Source organism: Ictalurus furcatus, chromosome 24 (assembly GCF_023375685.1).
Source record: "Ictalurus furcatus strain D&B chromosome 24, Billie_1.0, whole genome shotgun sequence".
NCBI lineage: Eukaryota > Metazoa > Chordata > Actinopteri > Siluriformes > Ictaluridae > Ictalurus > Ictalurus furcatus.
Window position 1 is genome coordinate 6,735,734 of NC_071278.1, and position 24,278 is coordinate 6,760,011.

At 40.3% G+C, this 24,278-nt stretch overlaps 1 protein-coding gene across 2 annotated transcripts; it reads left to right on the forward strand.

Annotated features, from left to right (window-relative positions):
• Nucleotides 1–13,425: 13,425 nt before the first annotated feature.
• On the forward strand, nucleotides 13,426–23,965 carry LOC128600659 (histone-lysine N-methyltransferase PRDM9-like). Of its 2 annotated transcripts, none has more exons than XM_053613298.1 (7): nucleotides 13,426–13,656; nucleotides 14,357–14,435; nucleotides 14,675–14,840; nucleotides 15,681–15,952; nucleotides 16,982–17,049; nucleotides 17,169–17,359; nucleotides 21,985–23,965. In XM_053613298.1, the coding sequence occupies exons 2-7, from the start codon at nucleotides 14,367–14,369 to the stop codon at nucleotides 22,794–22,796; spliced, it is 1,578 nt and encodes a 525-aa protein (XP_053469273.1). In that variant the 5' UTR covers nucleotides 13,426–13,656; nucleotides 14,357–14,366; the 3' UTR covers nucleotides 22,797–23,965. The 2 variants fall into 2 exon arrangements, with proteins under 2 accessions (XP_053469273.1, XP_053469272.1); XM_053613297.1 differs by lacking the exon at nucleotides 13,426–13,656 and adding an exon at nucleotides 13,658–13,804.
• The last annotated feature ends 313 nt before the right edge of the window (nucleotides 23,966–24,278 follow it).

Sequence of the window (24,278 nt, forward strand, 5' to 3'; positions counted from 1 at the left end):
ACCGGTCATGAACTCTAACACTTTACTTAAATGGTAAATGGCGCACTTATATAGCGCTTTTATCCAAAGCGCTTTACACTGGTTCTCATTCACCCATTCACACACACACACCAATGGTAGCAGAGCTGCCATGCAAGGTGCTAACTTGCCATCAGGAGCAACTTGGGGTTCAGTGTCTTGCCCAAGGACACTTCAGAATGTGGAGTCATGTGGGCCAGGAATTGAACCACCAACCCTACGATTAGTGGACAACCCGCACTACCACCTGAGCCACAGTCGCCAGACCCTTCTGGCCATACACATTTCTAGCACTGCCCACAACCCGGATACATGACATCCCCAATTTACTTAGACTTAAACTAACACTTTAGTTTTAACATTTATTATTAGGATTGTCGGGATAATTTAAATGTAATCCCTTACAATGTCTCACAAACAATAACTCAAAATATCTTCTTTTCCTGCTCTCCAAATTTTAAACCAACAGACACATGAAAACTTCACTTATGTATATCATCCTAGGCATCAATAACTAATTAACATAAATGCAGATGACATGCTAATTTGAACCTCTATTTAGACTCCACAATAAAGTCTTACGGAGGGTTTTGTTTGTCTCTGTGGTCTCTTTTGTGAAGCACCACCGCCATCATGTGGTTCAATTCGGTGTAGCATGTTTATGAACTCTGGTTGTGCAATGAAAGGTTTTCCTGAAACAACTGTCTCTGGCTGCTTTTGATGATCAACTGGAATTTCCCTTTTCTCCTCCGTTTATTTTATTTATCTTTAAATGGGAGACTTTTTAACACATACTTTAATTAAAAATGGTTTCAAGTTTCAATTATAATAAAGCATTTGTTCAAACAAAAAACCCTTCTGTTTTAATTTCTTTAAGGATCATTGTAAGTGATAATAATAATAATAATAATAATAATAATAATAATAATAATAATAATAATAATAGTGCTGATGTGGTGTCCTATCCTCTGATTTCTGTATGTGAGAGACACACTCACATTTCTGTTACATGGTCAACTTTAGCTGTATTATGGCTGTGTGTGCGTGTGTGTTTGAGATCAGTGTTCTGATATTTCATCAGTTCTCTTTCTCTGAAAGTTATTAGATTAAGATCCAAAGAACAATGAACTCCAAGCATCTCTGTGAAACTCAGCTTTGTGTTAATGCTGAAATATCTACATCACTTCTCACATCAGAACAAAGTACATTTATTTCTACAGCGTGTAGATCAGTGTACATTACACACACATTTACTTTAATAACATGCCAATACTAGTTTATTGTTTATACACGGGCTGTTCATTTTATATTTTTATCCTGACATTAGAATCTTGTGTTCAGGTAAACACTTTATTTCCCACCTGATGGAAACACCTCATTTCATAATCAGATAAATAAATCTAACACTTCATCATTTCTCTTCCAGTCTATGTGTGTGTGTGTGTGTGTGTGTGTGTGTGTGTGTGTAATCTGAGAGAGGAAAGCTGTAGAGTTCTGTCCTCAGTTCTCAGCTCAAACTCCTCCAGACTGAGAGAACTGAACCTGAGTTACAATAACCTGCAGGATTCAGGAGTGAAGCTGCTCTCTGCTGGACTGGAGAATCCACACTGTACACTGGAGACACTGAGGTACACACACACACACACACACACACACACACACACACACACACACACCCAGTTTCCATCTGTGGTGATTGTAATTGTAGTGATGTGATATACTGTCATTGTTGTGTGTGTGAGATGGAGAGTCAGTGTTCTCTCTATATAAAGATTTTGTGTAGTTGAAGTTTTCAGAGTTAAAACTGAGTGTTTTAAGTGTGAGAAGGTTTTCGTTCTTGCAGGATGAATAATAAATAAATAATAATGTATTTATAAATAAATAATGATATATAATAATAACAACAACAACTTTATTTATATAGCACATTTCATACATAAAATGCAGCTCAGCGTGCATCACAATGGAAAAGATATAATAAAATTATAAATATAATATTAAAGGAGACCTATTTGAATCCTTTTTATAAGGTGTAAAATAAGTTTCAGGTGTCCCCAGAATGTGTCTGTGAAGTTTCAGCTCAAAATACCCCTCAGATCATTTATCCTACCCTGCTGAAAATGCCCCTTTTTGGGTGGAAGCAAAAACGTCTGGGTTACGCTTGTAACCCTGTTCCCTTTCAAAGGGAACTCCATGTTGCGTTTAGCATAACACTATGGGAGCACCCCTCGCGTGCGACTGGCATCTGAAGCTTGTGTAAAATCATGCCTATTCATAGGCCTGCCATGATCAGGTGAGGTGGCAATTAAGCGTGTCGCGTGATATATATATGCACCTATGAACCGCGCCGTCAGCCTCTATTATCTGAAGCGAAGACACAATTCTCAGGCCTACCCTGGTATGACAAAGCTACGCAACGTCTCGTTCCCTTCTCAGGGAACAGGGTTAGAACCCAGACGTTCTCTTTCAACTCCACATTGTGTTTAGCATAACACTATGGAAACAAGAATATCCACTCCGTCATACCGAGGGTACGGCCTGTTCAAAAAGACCCAAGCCCGAGGGTCACTGCAAGACACTTGAGCTCGGGTGGAATGAATATCCAGGCTGTAATATCAAATGAATGTGTGGTGTAGACCACCCTGCAGCAGCACACACATCCTGTAAGGATACCCTGTTGGACAAAGCCTTCGAGGAGGTGACCCCCCTAGTGGAATGAGCCCTTATGCCCAGAGGTGTAGCGAGACCGCGTGCCTCATAAGCGATAGAGATTGCTTCCACTATCCAATGAGAGATGTGCTGCTTTGACACAGCATCACCTCTACTGTCACTGCCAAGCAGACAAGCAGCTGCTCCGACTTACGCCCCTGGCCGGATTGGTGCATGTAAGTACAGAGAGCCCTTACTGGACACAGCAGGTGCATTCTCTCTTGTTCCAGTGTGAGGAACAGAGGAGGGCAGAAAGCCTGTAACACCACAAGGTGGGCAGCAGATGTAGGCACTTTAGGAATATAATCCGGCCTGGGATACAGGAAGGCCATGGCTAATCCAGGGGTAAAGGCAAGGCAGGAAGGGGCCACAGAGAGAGCTTGTAGATCTCTTACTCGCTTGAGAGATGTCAGGGTCAGCAGAAGAGCTACCTTTAGAGTCAGAAGCTTCTCAGAGGCTGACTCTAAGGGCTCAAATGGGGCACCTGACAGACCTTCCAGGACTACAGACGGTCCCAGGAAGGGCCTCAGCCACCTGACACCGCACATAAACCTCGAAGTTAGAGGATGTTGCCCCACAGAGGCTCCATCAACAGGGGCGTGGCTGGCTGAAATGGCGGCCATGTAAACTCTGATTGTAGAAGGAGCCCACCCTGCTGAGAAACGTCCTTGTAAGAACCCCAGGACTGTAGCTATTGCGCTGTTCATTGGGTCTAGCTGGCGTTCCTCACACCACAAGACAAAAGTCGCCACTTGAGCGCATACAATTTCCTCATGGATGGTGCTGCTTACGTTCAACATGGTCTCTACAGCCTCAGTTGTGAGACCAGAATCTATGAGCTGGTGCTCCTCAGGGGCCAGACCCAAAGTTTCCATAGTTCTGGCCGATGGTGATAAATCAGCCCTCCGGCTTCAGACAGTAGACCCACTCTAAGGGCTCAAATGGGGCACCTGTCAGACCTTCCAGAACCACTGGAAGGTCCCAGGAAGGTATGCGCGGCCTGCAGATGGGCCTCAGCCACCTGACATCACGCATAAACCTCGAAGTAAGAGGATTTTTCCCCACAGAGGCTCCATCAACAGGGGCGTGGCTGGCCGAAATGGCAGCCACGTAAACCCTGATTGTAGAAGGAGCCCACCCTGCTGAGAAACATCCTTGTAAGAACTCCAGGACTGTAGCTATTGCGCAGTTCACTGGGTCTACAGTGGATCTCTGCGGATGGGAATCTCCCAAGGAGTGCCATCTAGCAGGGATATTATCTCTGAGAACCATATTTGAGCTGGCCAATAAGGTGCTACTAGCAGCAGACATAGACTGTCTTGGTGAACTCTCGCTAGAACTTGTGGGAGCAGAGCGATCAAGGGAAAAGCGTACACATGTGACCTCGGCCACATGTGCATCATGGCGTCCAGCCCTAATTGTGCGGGAGGAGTGAGGGCAATGTGGGCAGAGTGTTGGCTCTTCGGTGCGAACACATGCAGTCCCGCTTGGCCAAACCTCCACCATATGGACTCCACCACTTGTGGATGGAGCCACCAATCCCTGGGCCTCAGCATCTACCTGAACAGGATGTCTGCCCCCACATTCCAATTGCCCAGAATGTACATTGCACTCACTGACAAAACTTTCCCTCTGCCCAGAGAAGAATTAGTTGTGCCTGCCTGAACAGGGGGCGCAGACATAATCCTCCCTGGTGGTCAATATATGAGACCACCACTGTGTTGTCTGTAAACACATGGTGACTTCTCAATTGAGGAAGAAGGAATTTCAGTGCTAGAAATATGGCCCACATTTTTGGCCATTTATATGCTGCTCCAGATGAGGATCGTTCCAGAGACCGTGAGCTGGACAGCTGTCTAAGACTGCGCTCCAGCTCGTGAGGGAGGTGTCTGTCATTACCGTCTTGCGCTAAGGAGACACCCCTAGAGTGTGACCCAAGGCTAGAAACTGGGGACACGCAAATTCTCAGAGCACATAGGCATCGCTGCGTGACACTGATTACTCTCAGAGGTTTCATCCTTGGACGAAACCCCAAACTTCTCAGCCACCACTGAAATGGTCTCCTGTGCAATAGGCCCAATGGTATGATGTTGGTTGCCCATAAGCTCCAATAGTCTCCCATGTAGACTGGAGGGGATGCCAAGATCCAGCTTTATCTTGCTCAATGTTGATAGGATTGACCCTACGAATGTTGGGGATAGAAACGCCCTCATCGTAGTAGAATCCTTATAACCCCTAGAAAAGTTGTCCACTGCACTGGAGAAAGCATACTTTTCTGAGGTTCAACCTGAGCCCCAAGCTCTTCATGTGGGCGAGAACAACATCTCGATGTTGAACCGCCAGTTCCCTGGACCGTGCTAGAATTAACCAGTCGTCCAGGTAGTTTAGTACACGGATGTCCTGGAGTCACAATGGAGCCAGAATGACATCCATGCACTTTGTGAAGGTGCGAGGGGTTAAAGCTAGCGATATTTCTATGTGGAAATATGCACCTTTTAGATCTTTTGTCACAAACCAGTCCTCAAACTGAACGACTGTGTGGAACGATAAGTTTGGGCATCAGCATCTTGAACCTGTATGTCTGAAGATTACAGTTCAGATGACACAGATCTAAAATTGGCCACATACTCCTCTATTTTTTGCAGACCAGGAAATAACGGCTGTAAAAACCTCCCTCCCTCAGGGAATGGGGTACAAGTTCTATGGCCCCTTTGTCCAAGAGGGATCTTACTTCCTGCGCTAACGTCGGGCTCTGGTCTGTGCTGACTACTGTGCTGAACACACCTCTGAACCGGGGGGGTCGAGCTCTAAACTGGACCCAGTAACCCTTTTCTACGGTAGACAGAAACCATGGAGACACATTTGGCAGTAGTTTCCACGCTGTCAGATGGTCTTTTAGTGATGTTAACTGTTCCACATTCTATTGGAGGGAAAGCATCAGATTTTCATTGCCCTGTTACAGCTCGCAGACCAGAGAACACTGAAAACTTGGGACAGCCTTGGCTAGGGGAGGCCCTACAGTAGCACTGGGGGCTAACTGCCCTAACCAGCTCATGTCCCCTGATACGTCCCTCCACAGCCCCTCAGGACCGTTCCTCTTTGTCTGCTTGGCCTTTATGACCATTCTCAGATCAGGCTTAGTAGCAGGCCGCGACTGTGGCCGCCCGGTTCCCCTGGCTCTCTGCAGGGTTTGGCAAGCTGCCATACTGGCCTTCTATGTCTCCCTCGCACTAGTGCTGGCCTGGGCTCCACTCGTGGATGCCCAGGTGAAAACACAACAGGGAAGGAACTGGCTGAATGCCGCCATATGTCGAGCTCACTCAACAGGTCTGCTTGGTAGGCCTGCAATACTTTCATTGTCTGCAGTGACCCACAAGCAAGACTACTATCGCATAGGCCTTGCCCACCAATGCCATGGTGGCCTTACACGGTGACTTGGATGGCAAAGCCGGCCCCCCTAATTACCTGCCATCCATGGAGAGAGGTAGCTTGCAAGCACCTCCTCCACCTTCAGCATAGCTAAATAGCCATGCCATTCATTCCCCACAGTGGCCAATTAATCCGACATCATGGGGTTATAAATACGGCTTATGCATGGTTTTCCCCCAGAAGCCTGATATTTTGTCATGCACTTCTGGAAGAAAGGGGAGTTTTCTGCAGTGTGAGGGATTTACTTTCACTGGGGAGAAAAAAGCTCATCCAGCCTTAGTAATCACTTCAAGCAGCTCTTTATATGCCGCTCTCAGTTTTTAGCACATCCTTCTGGCTCCTCAGAGTCAGAGAGGAATTATTACTATTATTTTTGTGTGTCTGATTTTTTTTTTTTGGCTTTCCATAGCGGAAGGATTCACTGCGACACGAGCTCCAAAATCCAGCGGCGAGCCGGACCCGGAAGACAGAGCAAGAGATAGAGCAGTGCTCATCTCCGGCTCCTCTTTTGGATCCATAAGAGATCCCCTGGACCCAAGACAGTTAGCTGCCTCGGCAGCGGCTGGCCCAGATCCGCGAGGCTCTGAAACCCAACTCGCTTCGGCTTCCGAGAAGAGAGCGAGTCATGAGCGGAGCTGCCTAATGTAGGCATTACAATGCATGATCAGGCCTCTCGAGGGATGCTGTCGCATCCAACCCTAGACACTTCACACAGAAAGTGTGCACTACTCCCCGTGATGAAATGGGAGCAAGGCGTAACACGGCATAACTGAATTGTCTCACACTCATATTTTTCTCTCTCGCTCATTCCTTTTTATTTCTTCTCTTTTTTTTTAAAGGGATAGAAAAGTTCTGAAATTTTGAGAAAAGATAGAGAGGAAAGGAAGCATCTTTTTGTTTCTGTACACAAACAACCAACATGCATTCTCGCTGAAGATAATAAGGCCGACGGCACGGTTCACAGGTGCCATATGTATATCACGTGACACGCTTAATTGCCACGTCACCTGATCATGGCAGGCCTATAAATAGGCATGATTTTACACAAGCTTCAGATGCCGGTCGTGCGCGAGGGGCGCTCCCATAGTGTTATGCTAAACACAACATCTCGTTCCCTTTGAAAGGCAACATGCTGTTTTCCTGTGTGTCTCTTTAAATGCAAATGAGCTGCTGCACCTCACCCCCTTCCTGGAAGAGAACAGCTCCTGTTTCGGGTACTACATTAGCCGTGGAATCTGCTAACAAGCTCATTCAGAAAGGTGATTTACAAACATTCTCAAAATATAAAGTGCGATACTTGCGTCTTCTGGATATGAAGCTGGATCACGAACAGGGTACTGATCCATTCTTGAGAATCAAGTTTTTAGTAAATCCTGCTTTGTATTGACCCGCGTTCACAAAGCAGTCTGGTGTGAAATAATTGAAGGTATTTTGGGGGCATGAGTCCAAGTCCAAAAGTAACTGTGTCTCTTTGGGAAACTTTCAGTGTGAGAAAAGTTAACTAGCCAACTAACTACAGTAAGATTCATAATATAATCATGGTGGCTTGGTGGTTAAGGCTTTGGGTTACTGATGGGAAGGTTGGGGGTTCAAGCCCCAGCACTGCAAAGCTGCCACTGTTGGGCCCTTAAGCAATGCCCTTAACCCTCTCTGCTCCAAGGGTGCTGTATCATGGCTGACCCTGTGCTCTGACCCCAGCTTCCTGACATGCTGGGGTATGCGAAGAAAATAATTTCACTGTGCTGTAATGTATATGTGACCAATAAAGTCTCATTATATCAGCCGCTCAGCCGAAACGAGGAAACGTCGGTTTGCAGAAAAATGGCAGTATAGATGAAAATCTCGATTACTGGCAATTTAGTTTATAATATAAACTGAGACTTATTACTGTTGCCCGGATCAATATGGCGGCGACGTTGACCTACGATCCAGCGGTCAATGCGATGTCTATGTATGTCTGTGACCATAACAATCATGAGTTGCAGTGGAGTGATGTCAACTCCCCTCTTCGATTGACTGGCTAGAGGAGGAGCTGTAGTGGACCAATGGTGATGCTATAGCCTGCCCTGATTTACATGAAACTCGAACTACAACATTTGGAAAAGCAAGCAGAGAATGTGGAAACAAGCGCGAAGGGAAAACCAGTATAAGCGTTCAGAAAAAGAGAACATGAGCAGAAAATGTCAAGAGAGCACAAAAACACAGTAATATAACCAAGGAAACATGATTTTGTGTGCAATTCAGAAGACTTTGAATTTATGTTTCAGATTTGTGTGTTATAATTTTATGTGTTTTTAAATTTTATGTGTTTGATTCACGCTTATTATTTTTCAATCTGTGACTGCAAAACTTTTTACGGAAAATGAATCCCATACAAAAGGGACCGAGTTGGTTTGAGTCCTTAATGGCTGAGTCCGAGTCAAGTCCGGCCGAGTCTAGAAAGTAATTACATTGAAAAAAGATTTGAAATTGCAATTTAATCTGTCCATCAATCACAACTCATTTCTTAATTCCTAAAATAAATAAAAATCCCTATCAGCAGGGTTTATGATATTTACTACATTAAGAAGCATATTTCACATTTTACAGGAAATTCAAGACTAGAATGACCAAATGCTAATGTTTAGGGGCACGCGATACGACTACAATCTTATTTCACCATAACAATACGCTTTCTCAGGTAGGTCTATCAGTAGTGTTCAAGTGAGAAACACTACAGAGACTGAATAAAGAAATTAAATGTAAAATAAAATAGACTTCACTGTGTGTCATATACAGCGATTCTTATTAAATTTACTGAAGTTATTCAGTCTAATGAGTGAGTAAGTGATTTTCTCTTTGTGTTTAGTTGTGTGAGGAACATTAATGACAGACACAGCAGCAGGTTTATTAGACTGCTGTCACTTTAAGACCTAATGCACAGATCCAATATACTGTACTGACACACCTACGATTTTCCCCCACTGTTTACATCCACTTAAGACATAACCAACTATGTTTGCATGCATACTCGACCAGACCTCCATTTTGATATGATGTGTGTATATTTCCTTCACTGGTCAAGTGTAATAAACTGCTAAAGAGAACTCAATTCAGTACTCACATGATGAGGCGGCTTTCTGTGCATGTTTCAGGTGTGTCAGGGTGACATTCATTCATTTCTTATCTTAATTTTATGCTGACATCATACCATGCAAAAACTCATTTCAGGGAGGTAGCACCACCACCCCTGCAACCCCATCTCACCCATACACACACACACACACACACACACACACACACTGTACATACACTAATTTTTAAGTATTTTGTTGGAAGTCTGAATGGTAGTAGCTAAATGAAAACTTGATTCTCAAGTTTTTTCTGAAGTTGCTTTTTAAAAATCACTGTTTTTTTGGGCTTGTTTTAAAAAATATGCTGCTTCTTAGGAAAATCTGACAAGTGACTTTGTTTTTTGACATTTATGGTCATTATTTTCCCCAATGCATTGACACTGTCTACTAACAGCCTCAATAATATCAGTGCTGTAGTGTAATTCACCCTCCCACAATTACTACAGGTTATAACACAAAAACAAGCATAACATACTCAAGTATACTAATAGTAGTTACGCTTCTAATGTAATCTCCTTGATACTGTTACGAATCGGGAGGTAAGGCAGAAGCAGGTGCAGATCAACGTCTTTATTTTCACACAGCAGACAAAACACAGGAAACACGGTCTATACTGGACAAGATTACTGAGGTTAAACATAGAACCGAAGTTCTATGGAACTTTTTTCTATGGAAAATTATTCATTCATAAGGAATTGTGAAAACTCACGCTTGTCAAGCATAGATTTGGCTTATTTTTCTTGGTTAATAAATGCTGAGACATCCCTAATGTAATGTAATGTACATGAAATGTGCATTTTTTTTTCATTGTAGAAATAGATTTTTGTCTTCAACCCCATCTTTTAGCTTTTCTTGTGCTCAAGGTCAGAATTCTGTCAACAAAACTCGTTCATTTTTAAAAACTGAAAAAAAAAATCTAAATAGTGAGACACTGGTAGACAGTCTGCTTTCTATATTTTATTAGCAATAGAAGGATACAGATTTACTCCAAAACAGACAATTACACAAATTATTGGAGACCTTTATTTTTGGAGGTTTTGAAGACCCTTTGTCGGTGTAGATGTAGGTTAATAAAGTGGAGTATGTAATAAACACGTCTCTGCTGGTCGTAGTAGTGATGCAGTAAATCTACACTTTACTGGAGAAGCACAAACACAGTCCTGTGGTTTTAAATGACTCTTGCGCGTTGTTTTGAAGTACTCCCGCGCATGTCTATACACTGAACACGTAATACGCGTGCGCATGACGTCATCGTTTTCACAGATTCTCGTTTTTGTCCATTTACACAGAGATGATAACGGCATCGTTTTCAAAAACTTGCACTTTGAAACCCATTTTCCAAAGTTTGCGTTTTCAGGCCCCGAAACGCCGTTGCATCAAACAGCATGAAAAGTTTTCCGTTCTTAGTTGAAAACGTTGTCACGTAAACGGTCCCTTAGCAACTACAGCAAAATGCTGTTTTTATTGCTAAAGTTTTTCTGTAAACAAATAGAAATGAAACTCAATTTTTATGATTCACACTATATTATACTCCATTCTTCTTCTCAAGAGGACTGTATTTTGAAAATAATCAAGGTTTTTATTTTTTTAAGAAAAATAATTACATTTCATGATACAGCTTATTATTGCTTTCAAGTACAGCAAATAGAATTTGAAATCTCAGTTTTTAATAATTTATTACTAGGAACTACAGAGTTTTAAAAACTGTTAAATTTTTGTATTTTTTTAAAGAAAAACAATCAAAGTTCAATAACATTTTGACTGTATGAGTTACACATGTAAAACCAAATGCACTATGATACAGTCTATCATTGCTACCAACTACAGCAAATAGATTTTTAACAACTCAGCTTTTATGTTTATTATTTTTTAAAGAAAAATAATTAAAATTCAATAACCATTTCACTGTATGAGGTACCAATAAATGGCAATAAATGAGCAAAAACATAGTACTAATTTCATAAAATGTCATGTGCAGCTTGATGCTAATTATAGTAATGTAGAGTAATTCTGAGTATTGAACAATAAACTCTCAAGTGTCAGTGTCATGTTACACCAAACCAGCGACCCTGTTTCCCAGAATGCACCTCAGACTACAAACATGGCTGACACAAACTACAAGTCCAAACCAACACACAGACATGTTCACTTTCTCCAGAACACTAATCAGACACACCTGTTACATTTATTCATTTAGCAGACGCTTTTATCCAAAGCAACTTACAAATGAGAAAATACAAGCAAAGCGATATCAAGCAGAGAACAATACAAGTAGTGCTACCATACAAGATCCATTAATTGAGTTCCAGAAGAAGCAAAGTGTGCAGAGTAGAGGTGTAAGTTCCAGAGTAAATATTTTTTATTTATTTGTTTGTTTTTTAAGGGGTTGGTTAGGTGTTCATGGAAGAGGTGGGTCTTAGCTGTTTGTTGAAGACGATGACAGATTCTGCAGTCCAGATTGAGGTTCCAATCTCTCTCTCACACACACTTAAATTGGGGCAGTGAACCATAAGATCTTTGATTATGTCATGTACAGGTCAGAGGTCTAGAAATCTCTCTCTCTCTCTCCTTTTCATATTTGATAATTGTTGTTTTACTGTAATAATGTACACATTACATATCTCTGTAATCTTCCCTATTTGTGGATGTTCTTGAGTGAAATAGTTGAGGCCTCCTACAGAACACATTAAGTTACACAGGAGCAGTGATGACAATAAACATGACTTTTGGTGCTCATGATTAAATATGACAGTTTTATTATGAACCCACTACATTAGAGAAGGAAATATTGAAGGTGAAGTGTAGTAGTGCTAGTGCATGTGAATAGACTATCAGTTTAGATACTGACCCTGAACACAACTAACATGCAGTACTTTCTTGGGATGGTGATGAAGTTGGAGTTGAACCGATAAAAAAGATATTAGTGACTCCCGAGGATATTCAATTAGAACCTGCACCAAACTCACCTGATTCAAGTCATCAGCTAATTAAGTGGCCTGCACGAGCTGAGGTGGGTGCTTTAGAGCAGATAAAACAACCAAATGTGTTAGATAAGAGTTCAGAGCCTGTGTTCTAGACACATGATTTAGAGTAGAGACTTAGGCTTAGGCCTGAGCTTTTGGAGATATTCTGATTATAGGTTTCAGTGAGGAAGTTACTGAAATTTAGGAGAGGAACTGAAAATAAAGTTATAGCCTTGCTGAGTAAACAGCGAATAAGGCTATATTAGTGTTAGGAGGAAAAATAGAAATAAGCTCGTAGCAGCGCTGATGAAATACATATACATGTTAAAAGCTGCTAGGAGAAAAACCCAACTCAGAACATTTGCTTAGCCTAATACATTTTTTTCTTTCATCTGCACATAATTATTATTCTATCAACTGCTTTTGCAAAAAAAAAAAAAAAAAAAAAAAAGACTTAAAATCGAGGGTCCTTGTAAGTATCTATGGAGAGAGAGGAGCAGTGAACCATTGACATCATGTACAGAGTTAGCATGAAGGTGTGATTGACAGTTTTCTGAAATCATATGCTAATATGAATACTACTGTACTACTACTACTACTACTACTATTAATATTAATAATTAGAAAAAAAGAATAAAGGGTGATGAATAAAATCAATATAAAATGTGTTTTAGGCGGCGCTGTGGGTTGTTCTGGATGGATCTTGACTGCCATCGTGTGGTCAGGTTTAGGAAGTGCACCTTCCACCACCATTGTTGTTTAAAGCCGCAGATTATAAATCTATATTTGATATGTATAATAATAATAATAATAATAATAATAACAATTATGATTGACATGCTGTAATATCACACAACAAATATAGCATTGAGAAACATTTCTTAAATCCCCCCTTTCTTTTTTGTAGCTATTTACTCCAAACATAGATATAGAATCTGCAGCTTTAAACAAATTTTAGCAAAGCGCTTTACAGTAAATTAAAATATAATATTAAACTAATGAAATGATGTGCAGCACATTCTTATGTTAATGTCTGTTACATTAAATGTTCATAAAAATAAATAAATAAATACTCCCAAAATCACCAGAATTGAATGCTTTGGTGCTGTTTTTGCGCACACAAAATCTTTTAACTATTAAAGATTCAGATTGAGGTTGTGGTGACTCAGTATATCTGGGTAAGACATGGTTAACGACTCACTGCTGGCATTCATGAAGAAGTCATAAACTCCACTGGAATAATAAATAGGATCTAATAAAACCATGAGTGGAAATTATTGGTGCAAGTTTGATAGCATAAGCTTCCTCCAACCTGGAACTATATCCTCCAGTCCACGCGGTGGCGGTAACGCGCCTAACAGCTGCGTCTCCGACCAGTAGAAATCACGGAAGAAGAAAAAGCTGCAGCGGGTATCTCCTGAGCAGTTGAGTTATTACACCGAACTAATCACCTCCAAATTAAATTATTTCTGACAAAGTTTTACAGTTAGCTTTGATCGAGTTTAAAAATAAAAGCTGATTATTTTGTCTGTGTTTGAGGAATTAAAACTCCGTTCTGTTTTTAAACCCGAGGTAAGTTAAACGGAAGCTGTGTGGCCGAATCCCAAATTGATGTGTAATTTCCGGTTTAAGTGCACTACATTAGGGATGAAATAATGACGGTCTACACCCTATGTAGTGCACTATTTAACTAATGAGGAGAGATTTGTAATTCTGTTTTAGCGGCACTATTTAATTATAACCTTACTTTATCCTAAAATCCATTGTTTGCTCCCTGCTTATAGCAACTAAAATAAAAAAAAAACAAGGAGTGTAAACGTAGCAGCTAAAATATCTTTATATTTCTGAAATGTTTTTAATATATGAACTGCAAAACCCGAGGTAAAGTTGGGTTTATATTGGACATTCTTGGCACTTGGTTCTTTGTCCACTCCAGAGTAAGAAAATACACATTTTGTCCTGTTTGTGTGTTTATTTCTTGAGACATAGAAGAGAGAAGCTCGAATGTGCCGCGAATGTCCAATATAAACCCAACTTTACCTCTGTAACAGCAAAGTAAACTCGTGTTGAGTTTAGAAGGTGTAAAAAGAGCTTGAACATCTCTTATTTTCTTTTTTTTAATAGAAATGTTGTCATGAGTTCAGCAGGAGACAGACAGCACTCTTTCAGAAAGTCTTGGGCTCCTGATCCAGCTCACTCACAGGTGAAGATTACTGATCATTTCTGTCAATACATGATGTTAAAGTTTCACCAGTCTTTAATATTTTACTGCCTTGTTTCCCTGTGAGTCTACAAGCTGTTCTTCTAATCACTCAGAACCTCACTCAGAGAAATAAAAGAAGCTATATTTCAGATCAGACACCAGAGCCTACACCATTAGAATCAGACTTACAAACAGTGTTGATGTGGTTTTTATTTCTGAATAAATGTTCTGATCTTTAGCTGTCTGAGGATGTGAAAAGAGAGTGTTTAGATGAAGGGACAGAAGTGTGTGTGAAGAAGGAGGAGATGCTGCAGCTGAACATCTACAACCATGGACACGCCTTCAACACCATGCCTGAAGTTCTCTCCATTAAAGAGGAAGAATCTGACACTGAAGACTTCCTCTGTAAGTCCCCAAGCCCCTCTGGAGCTCAGTACCACTCCCACTCATTATCACTACACACTATCTACTGCACTAAGTGTCGTTTGGGATGGAGCCCCTGCATCTGTATTTTTCATCATCACTTCAGTTATTGGTCAGAGTCAGAGAAACTCAATAATATTCCATTTTATTTGTAATACATTTTACATATTATAACTCTAGATTAGCGCTGCCCAATCAATTTACAGCAGATTGCCCATTTACTGCTTTTGTTGTAAAACAAACAACTTCTTTTTTTCTTCATCTAAAGACGTGTAGTTCGGTAAAACAGCTACTGGATCGATGTGATGTGTGTCACCATTTAATCATTTTCTTCCAGTATGTAGGTGAATTTGATCAAAGAAATTCCCTATATTATTGTGTATTTCTGTTTGTGTGTACATTGAGCAGATTGTAGACCCGACTATACCCTCATGTTTATTTTGTAGTAATTCTATAAAGAGATCTAGCTGGTTGTTTATAAATCTAAACATTTCAGCTGAGTTAAATGTCAGTTTAAACAACACACACTTTATCATTCATGCTGTTCAGACAAAGCTGTCCCATCCACCAACATACACTAAAATAGTGTTTTTCTCTCTGCCTGATAGGATTTTGCACCTCTGTTTCTGTTATCACATGACACTCCTGAAACATCTGGATCATGTTGGGAAAACACCCAAAACACGTGATTGCAGACTAAAGCTTAAAGTAGATCTGCAGGCATCCGGTGTTTCATTTGCAACTCCTCGTGTTTTAATAGTATTTCAGTGCAAATTAATTTTAGTCATCATTTCTTCTCCTTGTTGTGTTCTCTCCATCCAGACTGTGAGGTCTGCAAATCGTTCTTCTTCAACAAGTGTGAGGTTCACGGTCCAGCACTCTTCATCCCTGATAGCCCTGTTCCCATGGGGGTTGTTGACCGAGCCAGACAGACTCTTCCTCCTGGACTAGAGGTTCGGAAGTCCGGTATTCCTGATGCAGGTCTGGGAGTGTTTAATATGGGAGAGACTGTTCCAATTGGTGCACACTTTGGACCGTACCAGGGAGAGCTGGTAGACAGAGAGGACGCCATGAACAGCAGCTACTCTTGGGTGGTGAGTTATTATAAATGTATTATAAATATTAAATGTCCTCTGTGTTAGATATAATGCAGTACACTACTGAAGACTTGGTGGGGGTTAAGATTATTTTCTCTCTCCAGTTTAGTTTCAGTAAAGTCACAGTAAGCGTTTTTTACGCAGCAGAATGCCACCAGTAGAGAAATGTCATTGAAATTGTTATCAGTTTCTTCATGCCAATGATGTGTGGAGACATGTTGTTGTTGTTGTTATCACTTTCAGCTGCTGTAATTCCTACGTTCTGTTTGGATGTAAATAACCTGTAGATTAAAGCTGAAAGTCTGCACTTTGAGGTCATATTCATTATTTAATTTGAACTTTAATATACTGTAGTAGACTGCTAAAAATAACAATAATGCTGTAAAACAATGTTTATCATTTTCATAACAATAGCTGTATATCCAGATTTTTGTGAAACTGCTTTGTGACAATGTCTGTTATTAAAAGTACTATGTAAACTGAGTTTAATAGAAAATTTGTGTGGATAATGTTGTTCTCATATCACCCTGAAACTCTGAAACTGGGATCCAGATGGAGTTGGGAATGTCGTTTTTATTTAGATTACTCACTTAGACTATAACGAGACATGAGTGTTTAGACTAAACACAGAAACAGTGCTGGTAGAAAAAAAAAGCCAGTTTATTTAAAGGAAAGGATCTGGATTGGTCAAAAAAGAAAAATTTCCCCACACTTTCACCATTTTTAGACTTTAATCCTATCTGCAAAAGCATAGAGAATGCCATAGATGGGGAAAACCCCCATTTTATTTCAAAACAACACTTCTGCCCCTTCTATTCTCCTGCAACACGCATGCTTTTGGTCATGTACTGTACTGTGTTTTATAAATGTTATAGCTGTCGAGCTAAATATTAGATTTGCCTCTATAATGTTCAGTAGAATGATATTTGGGTGGGATATTCTTCTTCCTATATGGGTTGTGTAATTTGATGAATAATATATACATTTCTAAATAGATAAAATACATGTAAAAAAATTTTTATGCAGATATACAGGAGCAGGCAGCGTGAAGAATACATAGATGCTAAGAGAGAGACGTATGCTAACTGGATGAGGTGAGGATTAATTTTATATTTATACACACACTATATTTTATGGTTCCTTATTTGTTGGAGAACTTTTTTTCTTTCTTTTTCTATTTAACACTTTCTGCCACTTTGCCTCGTTCTCTTAGGTTTGTGAATTGTGCTCATAATGATGAAGAGCAGAATCTTGTGGCGTTTCAGTATCGAGGGGAAATTCTGTACCGTTGTTGTCGGCCCATCGACCCAGGACAGGAGCTCTTGATGTGGTATGAAGAGGAATATCCCAAAGATCAGGGCCCTACATTTGCATACCTCTGGAACCAAAAGTGCTCTGCAAATGGTGAAGTCCAAACTAGTGATTTTATAATAAATTATTTGGTTTTAAAATGTAATAATATGTAAACCTACATTTAAAATGTAGAATTATTGGGTCCAAATCACTTGGCTTGGGAGGAGATCAAAATAGGTTTCTCTCAGCAGGAACATAGAAATACTGAGGTAGAACTTGGTTCCTTTGTAATTCCTACTAACTGCCAGAGCTGATGCAGCGTGATGCACACCGGATACGTCTCTAAACCTTACATTGACCTGATGGAATGACTCACTATAAAATAATACAAATACCCTCCTAACAGAGGATGGGCGTGCTGATGTTTTTTACATTTTTTTTTTGTGTTAGTGACACTGCTTAGCCATCTTTTACTCATCTTCAACCTGGTGACATTGTCTGACCTTTCAGAACTTTTCCTGTCTTCTATAGAGCTTTACATTGAGGTTATGGAAGTTAAACTTAAATTCAGGTCAGTTTTATTTGTATAGCGCTTTTAACAGTGGACATTGTCCTAAAGCAGCTTTACAGAAACATATAAATTCAGGATATAGATTTTACATGTATGAATGTATCCCTAATGAGCAGCCAGAAGCAACGGTGGTGAGGAAAACCCTGAGACGATATGAGGAAGAAACCTTGAGAGGAACCAGACTCAAAAGGAAACCCGTCCTCATCTGGGTGACACCGGATAGTGCGATTATAAATAAATACACCCCTTCTATAAATGTGCTAATACTACATTCTCAAATAGTGCAGTTGTGTAACCAGGAAAAGTCTGTTTTGTTGAACTTCTCCACTGTTCACTGATGGAGACTTGAGTGCAGATCTGTTTGTGCTAATTGTAGTCCTAAAGCTATTATAGCAATTGTAGTCCTGGCCATCACAGCATAACTGTTCATATGAATTGAGATCCAAAGCCATCTTTATGGTTTTTAAGTGGTACCATCCTCAACAATCTCAATGATCTTTAGGCTGCACCATGTGGGGACATCCTCAGCAGCAGCATGTGACTTCCACCTGATGAGAACTCCAACCAGAAGTAGGACATCAGGATGGATCAGGCAGGTCCGGAGATCAGAAGGGTTAGGGTTAGCCTAACCCTAACCCTGGGATCACTGGTATCTCAGGAGTAACGTGTGTAGCTTGACAGAAAGAGAAAGGTTGAGAGATGGACAGAGAGGGAGAGATTATTAGGTATGCTTATTGCCCTGTAATGGTTAAGGACAATGCACTTTGCGTGAGTGAAAAGTGAGAGTCAGAAGCTAACACAGACCTAAAAATTAAGTTAATAAGCATCCAGTGTCTAATGTCCTTTACACATTCCTCAACTTTAAGCTGCTGTCTGTCATCCGGCTTTGCGAAACATACAGCTGTGTATCATCAGCATAACGGTGGAAGCTAAGTCCGTGTTTATGAATAATTTGACTCAGAGGTAGCATATATAAAGAAAAAAAGAACCTTGCGGAACACCAAACTTTACCTCGGTATGCATAGAGAAGTCGCCATCTACGAACTGATGGCGATCGGTCAAATAAGACCTGAGGCAGGAGAGGGCCGTTCCCTTAATGCCAACAACATTTTCTAGTCTATCAAGGAGAATAGTATGATCAATGGTATTAAAAGCTGCACTAAGGTCAAGCAACACAAGCAAGGAGACACAACCCTGATCAGAGGCCAGTAGTATATCATTTACCACTTTAACCAGTGCTATCTCTGTGCTATCATGTGGCCTAAATCCTGACTAGTACATTTCATGAATGTTATTCCTATGTAGGTACGAGCATAGCATAGGGCGACTGTGGCTCAGGTGGTACAGCGAGTTGTCCACTAATCGTAGGGTTGGCGGTTCGATCCCCGGCCCACACAAATCCACATGCCGAAGTGTTCTTGGGCAAGACGCTGAACCGCAAGTTGCTTCCGATGGCAGGCTAGTGCCTTGCATGGAAGCTATGTAGCCATTGGTGTGTCAGTGTGAATAGGTGAATGAGAAACAGTGTAAAGCGCTTTGTAGAACTGCTAAGGTTAAAAAGCGCTATATAAGATACGTATATTGTGATCAATACATAATTTTTACATCGGGTCAAGACTGTGACCACCGTTATGAGTGGGTCCTATTATGTTCTGATTGACCCCTACTGAATCTGGAATGGACACAACCGTTGTTCTCAGAGGGTCTTCTGGGTTATCAAAATTAATCTTAAAGTCTCCAATAATGAATGCTTTGTCTCGAGAAACAACCAGGTTTGAGATGAAATCTACAAACATACCAAGGAATTCAGAATATGACCCTGGGGGTAAATATATGTATGCTAGTATAAAGAACTTGTCGAATAGATTATCATTATAAATGAGAGTGACTCCTCCTCCTCTGCCAGTCAGATGAGGCTGATGTATATAACTGTATCCAGGAGGACTGGCTTCATTTAGTGTGGTGTACTCATTTGCTTTAATCCATATTTCTGTTAAACACATTATATTAAACTACTGATCAGTAATGATTTCATTAACAATAAGTGCTTTAGACGCAAGAGATCTAATATTTAACAGTCCTAGCTTCAGTTCAAAGGCATTCAGTATGATCTAATTTTATGTTACTTAGGTTACTAAAACAAACTTTCTGGAAAAGTGTACATTTTTGTTTAGTTCGGGGAACAGACACAGTCTCGATATTGTGGAACCTAGGTGCAGCTAGACAGTCGGTTAGACTGTTAGCAAACAATTAGCCTGCTTGTCTGCTCCCTGGTCTTGACTCTGGATTGCCAACGATTAACTAGGCTTGTTCTGAGAATATGAGCGCGTTTTACAGATGATGTGGTATGCTGCGGATCATGAGCCGTTCCAAGCCTTCTCCATACTTTTTTCTTCCCGTCGTTCTGGTACAGGTTGATCTGTTTCATCTGTCCAAAGAATGCTTTTCCAGAACGTGTCTAGATTTTTTTTCAGATGGGGTTTTTTTTGTTTGTTTTTTTTTTGTTTTTTTTTGTTTTTTTTGTTTTTTTTGCAAAGTCTAATCTGGCCTTTCTATTCTTGAGGCTTATAAATGGTTTGTACCTTATGGTGAACCCTCTGTATTTGCTCTTATGAAGTCTTCTCTTTATGGTAGACTTAATGATGATATGCCTACCTCCTGGATAGTGTTCATTTGGCTGGATGTTGTGAAGGGGTTTTTCTTTACCATGGGTAAGATCCTGCGATCATCCACCACTGTTGTCTTCCTTGGTTGTCCAGGCTTTTTGTGTTGCAGAGCTTTCCAGTGCAATCTTTTTTTTTTCTCTGAATGTACCAAACTGTTGATTTGGCCACTTCTAATGTTCCTGCTATCTCTCTGATGGATTTTTAAAAAATTTTGCAGCCTAAGGATGGCCTGTTTCACTTGCATTGAGAGCTCCTTTGACCGCATGCTGTGGGTTCACAGCAACAGCTTCCAAATGTGAATGCCACACCTGGAATCAACTCCAGACCTTTTACCTGCTTAATTGATGAAGAAATAATGAGGGAATACGATATACACCTGTCCATGAAACAGCTTTTGAGTCAAATGTCCAATTACTTTTGGTCCCTTGAAAAAAAGGGGGCTACATATTAAAGAGTTGTAATTCATAAACCCTTCCTCCAATGTGGATGTGAATACATTTAAATTAAAGATGAGAGACTGAACTTTAAGTCCATATTAATTATTTAACTGTAACTTGAATATGTTTTGGTAAACAGCCAAAAACTTGAGTCTGTGTCCAAATATATATGGACCTAACTGTATGTGACATATGAATTGATGCCATCTTGAATTGTGCCACTATAGATAATAATGCTGAGTCTGGCAAAAATCCACAACAATGGGTCTCATTTATCAAACTGGATACGAATGGTTTATTCAATAATCGTTTATACGATTGTTTTTTAAACAAAATGCCATTCACGAAAAAACCCATAATTCTGAAAAATATTACAGTTCTACCTATGTAAATATAATTTTCGATTTCATTAGAGCATCAGAATGAACCAGGCAGGTATGGAGGACAGACATTTCATTTGTAGCTCAACATAGAGGGAGAGAGAGAGAGAAAGACAGAAACAGATTATGAGGTGTATATAGTAGTTTAAGAAAATATACATTGTGCGCAGGGTTAAGGTTAATGTGTTGGGGCAAGACTACAGTGGGGTGTGGGGGGTGACAGCATCCAAATATCCCAGTTTACCAGAACGGCCCATGAACCCTCCAGATCTGTATTTTTACCTAAGAGAAACGCTATTAACAAAAGGCTTGACTAAACAAATAGGTTTTCAGCCTAGACCTAACTCTAATTGACTAATGAACACTGATTGGAAGGCAGTTCCATAACTTTTTACCAGCTGTAGTCCTCTTTATTCTCGGTACTAATATAGAGCCTGCACCTTGAGTGCAGACTCTATATTAGTACCATGAATTAGTCCCATTCTCATTTCACCCCCAGTGTTGCCAAAATAGACTCTGGATCCACCGCCAGGATAAAACACTTACTGAAGATGAATGAATGTAAAATCATTTAAAATCAAACTTAAAATCATTTTTGTACTCTTTATATTGGGATATTTCCTAATGATAGTTTTATTTAGCTGCATTTTATATTAATATTGTTTTTTTTTCACTGTTCCAGAAGTAAATAACTCTCTGTTACAAGTTGTCTCCTGCTCCTTGTGTCCACGTTCCTATACTTCTCAACTTTACTTCGACAAACACATGCGGAGACGCCACCACGAGGAGTATGTGAGACTTCAGAAATCAGGAGAGATTCAGATGTCCACAAAAGGCACCAGTAATCAGCAAGCATCATCTGGTACTCTAAGTCCTAACACATTTCCGAAAGATATTCACCACTGCTCAGAGTGTGGAAAGAGTTTTACTCATCCGAGTTCTCTACAACGACACCAGCGTATTCACACAGGAGAGAAGCCTTATCACTGCTCAGAGTGTGGAAAGAGTTTTACTGAACACAGTGCACTACAGCTACACAAGCGCATTCACACAGGAGAGAAGCCATATCACTGCTCAGAGTGTGGAAAGAGTTTTATTCATCCGAGTAATCTCCGAAAACATCAGCGTATTCATACAGGAGAGAAACCGTATTATTGTTTACAGTGTGGGAAGAGTTTTACACAACAGAGTAATCTTCAACAACACCAACATATTCACACAGGAAAGAAGCCGTATCCCTGCTTACATTGTGAGAGGAGTTTTAATCGCCTGGATATTCTCAGAACACATCAGAGCATTCACACAGGAGAGAAGCCCTATCGATGCTCACAATGTGGGAAGGGTTTTGATCGCCAGAGTAATCTCAAACGCCACCAGAGCATTCACACAGGAGAGCAAGGAGAGAAGCCCTATCAATGCTCACAATGTGGGAAGGGTTTTGATCACCTGGATTGTCTGCCAAAACATCAGTGCATTCACACTGAAAAAAAGTAATCATTACCCATCTGTACCTCAGACTCCTGTTCTTGGCTGACAGGAGTGGAACCTGATGTGGTCCTCTGCTGTTGTAGCCCATCCACCTCAAAGTTTAATGTTTTGTGCATGCTGAGATGCTTTTCTGCTCCCTATGGTTGTAAAGAGTGATTGTTTGAGTTACTATATCCTTCCTGGCAGCTTGAACCAGTCTGGCCATTTTCCTCTGACCTTATCAACAAGGCGTTTCCACCCACAGAACTGTCACTCACGCAGTGTTTTTTTGTTTTTTGCACCATTCTGTATAAACTCTAGAGACTGTTGTGTGTGAAAATTCCAGGAGATCAGCCGTTTCTGAAATACTCAAACCAACATGAAGTTGGCACTAAATGAAATTAAATAATCACCAAAACTATGTCATTCGTTTGTGCTGATTTGTGCCACAAAAACAAACGTTTGTGTTGGGTCGGTGACATCACTCTCCACCCCATTTTGCTCAAATCGCTCCAAAACGCTGCCGTTCATATGTGCTGTTAAAACAAACACTGTAACATTTTCTATTCCTTAGATATAACAAATGTTTTCGGGAGCAGTGACATCACTCTGAACCCCATACTGTCCAAATTGCTCCAAGCCGGCACAGTTTGTTTGTGCAAGATTTGTGCCGTAGAAAGAAACATCGTAACTTATGTATTTTATTTACTTATAGACAGTACAAAATCTCTGGCAGAGCAGCGAATTTACATGAGCCGCTCTCCATCCATCTCTTCCAAATACCTGCCGTTTGTTTGTGCTAGCGCGGTCCTGGTTTGTTATCGTCGCTGTCATGGACGACTTAATACTTAATATTACCCCTTTTTTTTGTTTCTGTTCTTGTTTGTTGCTGTAGTAAGTATTTAATCTCCTTTGTTATCATTATGTTTTTTGGACTTTATTCACAGCAAGTAGTAGCCTCACTTTACCACAGGGAATAGTAATTGGGGGTGTTGGTTTTTTGTTAAGACAGGATATTTTGTGTTTTAGATTTGTGCTATATATTGTTATATGTAATGATGGTTAAAAAAAAAGATAATCGCCAATGCACTGTGATCTTACCTGTAGCCTAATAATAATGTAGTGTAACTACTCTAGCTGTACTAATAGCCTACTTTAGTGGGACTGATGCCTGATTTTGTCCGATTAAAAAATGAAAGAAAAAACATAATTGGGTGGTGTCTTAAGTTCTCTGAATACTTTTAACAACTAATAGATGTTTAAAGTCTTTCTGCCCTTTTAAGAAATGTTTCTTTACCCCAAGCACTGCATAGTGGGAAAACAACACAGGAAATAACATTTATAGCTGTGGAAAAAGGTAAGCATGTGCTCGAAGTTAAAATACTTTAAGAAAGTAGTAAAAGCATGTGTGCAGGTCAGGACAATTTACAGGATGTGTTAAATAAATACAAGAAATTGATAGACATGACAAAGAAGTCCAAATTATCCTCCAGTGTTCACATTAATAAG

What these genes read in the sequence shown, in the direction of transcription:
- LOC128600659 (XM_053613298.1), top strand. Translation starts at nt 14,367, where the DNA reads ATGAGTTCAGCAGGAGACAGACAGCACTCTTTCAGAAAGTCTTGGGCT. An exon ending in TGACACTGAAGACTTCCTCT is followed by an intron (nt 14,841 to 15,680) that starts GTAAGTCCCCAA and finishes CTCTCCATCCAG; the next exon opens with ACTGTGAGGTCTGCAAATCG. An exon ending in ACGTATGCTAACTGGATGAG is followed by an intron (nt 17,050 to 17,168) that starts GTGAGGATTAAT and finishes TCGTTCTCTTAG; the next exon opens with GTTTGTGAATTGTGCTCATA.